This window comes from Chaetura pelagica, unplaced genomic scaffold (genome assembly GCF_000747805.2).
Source record: "Chaetura pelagica isolate M959 unplaced genomic scaffold, ChaPel_1.0 scaffold146, whole genome shotgun sequence".
NCBI lineage: Eukaryota > Metazoa > Chordata > Aves > Apodiformes > Apodidae > Chaetura > Chaetura pelagica.
In genome coordinates this window covers 71230-77708 of record NW_009953645.1, presented here as the reverse complement: position 1 = coordinate 77708, position 6479 = coordinate 71230, and the positions used below count along the sequence as shown (strand labels likewise).

General features: G+C 51.4%; 1 protein-coding gene across 1 annotated transcript in view; it reads left to right on the top strand.

The window, feature by feature from the left end:
• L3MBTL1 (l(3)mbt-like 1 (Drosophila)) overlaps nt 1–5479 on the top strand; it is a 21786-nt gene extending 16307 nt beyond the window's left edge. The window contains exons 17-21 of the mRNA XM_009999842.1: nt 2059–2256; nt 2576–2622; nt 3494–3651; nt 4420–4482; nt 5345–5479. Of these exons, the coding sequence (XP_009998144.1) occupies nt 2059–2256; nt 2576–2622; nt 3494–3651; nt 4420–4482; nt 5345–5479 (601 nt within the window). The remainder of the gene's footprint in view (nt 1–2058; nt 2257–2575; nt 2623–3493; nt 3652–4419; nt 4483–5344) is intronic.
• The last annotated feature ends 1000 nt before the right edge of the window (nt 5480–6479 follow it).

The window sequence follows — 6479 nt, the reverse complement described above, 5'->3', positions numbered from 1 at the left end:
CCACAGTAACCGCAGGCAGCACTACAGACTGAGGGGAGAGTGGCTGGAGCTGCCCAGCAGAGAGGGACCTGGGAGCACTGGTTGACAACCAATTAAATATGAGCCAGCAGTGTGCCCAGGTGGCCTGGGAGGCCAATGTCATCCTGGCTTGTGTCAGGAATGGTGTGGCCAGCAGGAGCAGGGATGTGATTCTCCCCTGTGCTCAGCACTGGGGAGGTCTCACCTTGAGTCCTGGGGGCAGTTCTGGGCCCATCACTGCAAGAAGGATTTTGAGGTGCTGGAGCAGGTCCAGAGGAGACAACGAGGCTGGTGAAGGGACTGGAGGGGAAAGTCTGATGAGGAGGGGCTGAGGGAGCTGGGGTTGTTTAGCCTGGAGAAGAGGAGACTCAGGGGGGATCTTCTCACTCTCTACAACTCCCTGAAGGAAGGTTGTGCTCAGGTGGGGCTGGGCTCTTTTTCCATGCAGCCAGTGACAGGATGAGAGGGCCTGGCCTGAAGCTGCTCCAGGTGAGGTTTGGGTTGGATATCAGGAAGCACTTCCCCGTGGAAAGGGTGATCAGACATTGGGATGGACTGCCCAGGGCAGTGGTGGAGGCACCATCCCTGGTGGTGTTTAAGGAAAGGCTGGAGATGGCACTTGGTGCCATGGTCTGGAGATGTGATGGTGTCAGGTCATAGGCTGGACTTGATGATCTTAAAAATATTTTTCAACCTTGGTGATTCTGTGTGTGTGTGTGAAAAAAATGAGGAAGATTCTTTCATTGAGTCACAAGGGTCAGAGTGAAGCCCATTGTTTTCTGAACTCCTTCTCAGAGAGGAGTCTGGGTGCAGCTGGATCCACTTCTGGTCCCAGACTTGGTCAACAGTTTACAACTAATTTAGATGGTGGGATTTCGGTGTGATACTTGAACACATAATTATGGGTCTGATGTGGTTTGAAGTAGCAGTAAATTAAGATTGATTAATGCTGTTATAACAAGCCACAAAATTTGATTACATGGTTTTCTAAGAACTTAAGTAATAAACAATTTGTTGTAATCAATACAGAGATTAAATTAAAGATCTAAAAAACTTTCTAAACTAAATTGTGCATACACACAGATAAGAGAGGTTAAGATGTTCAATTTTGGTGCCAAATTTCACAAAAGAAGTTGCAATATACCTCTCAGTACCCCATGGAGTCAAATTATAGCCACCTAATAAACTGGATTTTTCCCTCCTACCCAAGAGTTCTTCCTAGTTGGATGAACCAGCTTCCTTTGGGAGATGTATGAGATGCAGGGGCACAACTCAGTGCAGTTCCAGGGAGCTCCAAAGTGCCTCCTTCTTGGAGTTCCAGGAGAAGTTAAGGAGTGCCTGATCATCCCAAATCACTGTATTTGCACCAGGACAAGAAGGTACCCAGTTGTCTGGACTCAGTCTTCCAGTAGGCAAGGTCAGAAAGTGCTAGATTGCTATTGAAACAAGAGTAATGTTGGACCCACTGCACTTGTAACTAAAGCAAGAACAATGTTGGCTGATGTTGATGGGGTAACATGGCTCAGTAAACGGGGGTTCTGTACCAGCACAGAAGTCCTGAGAAGGAACAGTGCATCTCCCCCAGCTCAGTCAGTCACTTCCATGAACTTTTCCAGGGGAAACAGGCACAGTGTAGTGCCAATCCCAGCATGGCAGGCTGACATCAAGAGGAGTGAGTATGGTGGAGCATCTGTGAGGATGGGGAAAGCAGATCTTGCTCTAGGGGTTTCTCTACTGGTCACACTTGTGACAATTGCTTCCTCCTCACTCTTGAGGTTAGTCTGAATGCCTGTGGGTGCAAGGAAGGGAAGGTGGAGACTCTTTGAATCCCAATGACCCTCTTGATCAACACTGTTGTGATTTGCATGGGGTCACCGTGATGGCAATGGCAAAGATGGGATGGTTGTACCTGGAGGGGCTGTGGTCAGCAGGCCTTACTCTGCTTTCTGTGGCCTTTGGCTGCCATGCTCAGGGACAGAAGGCTTGCCCCTGGTGCTGCTCTGGGCTGGATCCAACACTTGCCTCCCCTCTGTTCTCTAGGAAGTGCCCCACGCCGGGCTGCGATGGGTCAGGACACGTGACTGGGAGATTCACAGCTCATTACTGCCTGTCAGGGTGTCCTCTGGCAGAGAAGAACCAGGGCAGGGTTAAAGCTGACTTGTCCGACACCGAGGCCTCCACTCGCAAGAGGAACCTGATTGGCTTCCCTCAGCGAAAGAAATCTCGGCACCACGGGAGGTAGGGGCAAGCCCGGGGAGCTCCATGCACAAGTGCAGGGCCCCTGTGCCTTAGCTGCCATCTCTGGGAGCAATGGCCAAGCCAGAGAGGCTGCTTGACCACAGGGAAGCACGGTTGCTGGAGTCTGTCCTTCCAGCTCTGTTGGGCACCTCTCTCCATTTTTCATTCCATGTTTTGTGTCTTTAGCTATCAACCTTTTGGGTCAGGGTCCAAGAGGTGATTCTTGCTCCCGCTGCTACGGCATTGCTCTGTGCAGTGTGGAGAAGGGCCCTCGGGCCAGTCTCAACCCAGTTGGAAATCAGTCTTCCTGTCTCTTTAGAGGGCGACCTCCAAAATACCGGAAGATCCAGCAGGAAGACTTCCAAAGTAAGTGCTGTCCTCTACCATGGTGTCATCACAGGGGCAAGGCTCAAGGACCTGGGGTGGTGGCTGTTGGAGGCAGGTCTCCCTTGGCTCACTCAGACCTCACACAAGTCAGCACAAGGAACATCCTCACCTCTCACCAGAACTCCACTAGGTCCCTTATCATGTCTTTTGGTTGGTATGTGTAAATCTTCAAGGGCTTTAAGGCAGGGAATTAGGATCTTCTTGCTGTGGTTGTGCATTTTTCCAGTGCTTTGTCCTCTTCAGACAGGAATGCTGTGCGTTCATCCTGTGGCTGCCCTACCACAACCTATCAGTGTAGTGCCCAATGACTACTGGAGCACAGAAACTGATACTGAACAGTCTGCTTTGCATTTAGTTCTGCTGACTGACATTTATTCCAGCCAGTATCCGTGGGCTGTCCTGCCTACCCCAAAGCCAGGGGTGAAGAGGATCTCTTCTTGGGAGCCATTCTTGACTCCTTGGAGCAGAGAATAAGGAAAAAACTTGGTTAAAAATACAAAATTAATTGAATGATATGAGATGGCATTCTGGTGGGAAATTTAACATTGAAATCTAGTTGAATGTGGAAAATTAATGATTGAAGGTGAACAAGGCAATGAACAAGGCAAAGCCAAGCGTGTCTCTAAACTTTTTCCCCCACCATCCCCAGTCCCAACAAACTGAACATTTGGGTACACTGATATCCTGTTAATTCAAGGGACAACCACTAGCTCTTAATACCTGGACCCGTGAGACCATCTGCTGCTAGCCCTGGTCCTTCCTCTGAACAGGGCCCTCCCCAAGAATTGTAGCATATAGTGGGATGGGATGTTCTCCTACCTCATGTGACATCTTACATTGTTGTTGCCAGCTATTTCTTCAGACAGTCTGCACCAGTCACTCTTCATGTCGGCCCTGTCTGCCCATCCTGACCGCTCCCTGTCACTCTGCTGGGAGCAGCACTGCAAACTTCTGCCAGGGGTGGCTGGTATCACAGCAACTACAGTGGCCAAGTGGACCATTGATGAGGTAAGATGGCTCTGAAGATTGTATGCTGGCTCCTAACCCACTGGCATAGCTGTGAGCACTCTACCTTGCCATGTAGCACCACAGTGCATGCAGCAGGCACGGAGGAGCTTCAGAAGCCACTTCCTGGGCTGTACACACTTGTGGGGTGCTGTGTGGACAGCTGCCAGACATGAGCCCTGATGGCAGCTTCTGGGAAGTACATGCAGAACTACCAGGTTCTTGCTTAGCTTGAATGTGACACTAGCCCAGGGCAGGCAGGAAAATACAAAGAGCAGTCCCTTCATTTAACGTGTAACAGAAAGAAATCAGTTTTATCTTTGCCATGTTAAAAAGATTGTTCAGATAAAAAGTCACTTCCCTGTTTCTCTGAAAAAGAAATATTTACCTCAAATTCTTCATTGTCACCTTCATTTACCTTTGTGGGCATCTGTGATAGCCTCTCTTAAGGCCTGGCTAGCTTGAACTCTGGCACCTGCCCCAGCAGCCAGGCCTGTCTGATTTCTCCAATAGCAACATGTGTGCCCCTCTCCTGCCCCTCCCTGTGCCTCTAAGTGGGAATGGTCTGGGGCTGGAGGAACCCAGCACCTGTGCTGTAGTCCAAATGTGGTCTCTAGGCACAGAAGGGTGCTGCAACTGCAGCCTTTGCCATAACAGCCACATGTTACCTTACATGTGTGGAATGCCCCTATGGAAGGGAAGTCGTGGGCTCATGGGGGTCTCCAGTGAGAAACATTGCTTATGTCTTGATATTCTTCTGTTTATTCCAAGGTCTTTAGCTTTGTTCAGACCCTGACTGGTTGCGAGGACCAAGCCAAGCTCTTCAAGGATGAGGTGAGAAGGGCTGGAGGATGAGTGCAGGTGGCAAAGGACAGCGATTTGTCAACAGGGCAAGGAGGAATTGGCCAGTGGGCTTTCTGCAGTGGTTGCTGCTAAGTGCTGAGAACACCTGACAGTGATTCTACCCTGCAGCCCACTGAGTGTGCAGATGTCTCCCTGTGCAGAGCCCGTGGCAGGGGGGGAGCTGCTGACTCCAAGGGAGCTGTGCTGCCCTTGTTCTCCCCACATGGAGGGGGATAGGCCCTCTGAGGAGTCTGGAATGGGCAAGCAGGAGGAGGTGGTGCTGCAGCACCTCCTGAAGGAAGCTGCTTACTGGACCCATTAGTCCTTCCCCACCTGTGGACAGACATGCTGAGGGGCTGCTCTCTGCTATGTGTAATACACCCAGGGCAGGCTCGTCCTGGGCACACCGGGTGCAGCAAGTGTTCCAGCCTGTTAGTAAATGGCCACAGCACTCCCAAGGGTGCTCAGGCATGCAAAGCTGAGCTGAGGCAGCCTCCACACATGCCAGGAACTGGAGCAGGGGATGGAGGGGTGTTTGCCCAGAGCAGGTTACCTGCTGGCTATGCCTGTTGCACTCTGGCACAGAGGCTTGGGCTGGCTGCAGGGTGAGCTTATGGGGCAGCCCCTGAAAGGGCTCTTCTTCCACTTGGCCCTGTTCCTGGGTGTGTGAGCTCCCAGCTCTGGCTTATCTGAGGCAGCAATGGAATACTGGGGGTGGCCCATAACCCTGCGATTGTCTTGTGGCTGAGGGTGAGTGCAACTGTGCACATCCCCTGGTCACACCCATGCTGGCTGTCCCTAGGAAGTCACAGACTGGGCTTTCAGTGAGTGCCTTTGTCCCTGCTCTCTCCAGATGATCGATGGGGAGGCCTTCCTCTTGCTGACACAGGCTGACATCGTCAAGATTATGAGTGTCAAGCTGGGCCCAGCCCTCAAGATCTACAATGCCATCCTCATGTTCAAAAACGCCGATGACACCTTAAAGTGACTTTTCTTGGCCTGATCAGGACTCTCTGTCAGCTCTGGTGCTGCCAAACTGTCTGGTCAGGACAGAGATTACCCTGACTGACCTCAGCTTGTCATGTCCTGTTCATGTCCTCTCAGATGCCACATCTCTGCTCTCTCACCAGTCCATCTCCCATCCTGTCCCTTCCACTCCACAGTGCCCTTCTCCAGCACTGGGTGCCCGCTGGTCCCAAGACTCAGGGCCAGCTGCAGCGACAGAGGGTGGGTGCAGGACTGGCCTGGCTTAGTGTGACAGCCACCCTCCCTGTCCTCCTGTGACTGCACTGATCCAGGGGGGTGTGGTGAGGTACAGCAGAGGGGTGCAGAGGGTGTAGGAGCTGCGGTCTGACACCCCTACTCACATCACCCAGACAAGGGAAGGGACTGGCTGCCTGCATGTGTGCTTGCACCTATTTAAAGGCTGCTCTTTCTTTCGCTCAGCAGCTGAGAGGAAGTTTTTTTCCTTTCAATGTGTTCCTCTGGAGGCACTTTCCTAGGGACTAACATTGTTTCCAAGGGACACTCTCAAGGAGCTTCTGCTCACTTGGCCTTTTTCTCCAAATTCTTTTGACTTTCCCTTTAAATCCAGATGATTACTTTGCTTTGCCCCTTCACTCACCTCTTGCCCCTTCCAGGGCACAATGTGTCCTGACTGCTGCTCTGCCCACAACCAACATCTGTTCTTTATTCCTCTTTATTGTCATACTGAAGCCCCAGGGCCAGGGCTGGGTGGGTGCAGAACAAGCCCCATCTCCAGAACAAGCACTTTAGGCTGTCTTTGCCGGCATATCTCTGGGAGAAAGGATGCTTGGCTAACTTGTTCCCCTTGCAGCAATTAAAAAATCCTCTGCAAAGAAAATTTGGGTCCTCTTTCGTCTACGTATTAGGAGCAAGGCCCTTTCCAGAGTAGAAACAGCTGCCAAGGACAAGAAGCATCCATTCTTCCACAGGCAGATCCACAGCTCAGTTCTGAAGGCATTCCT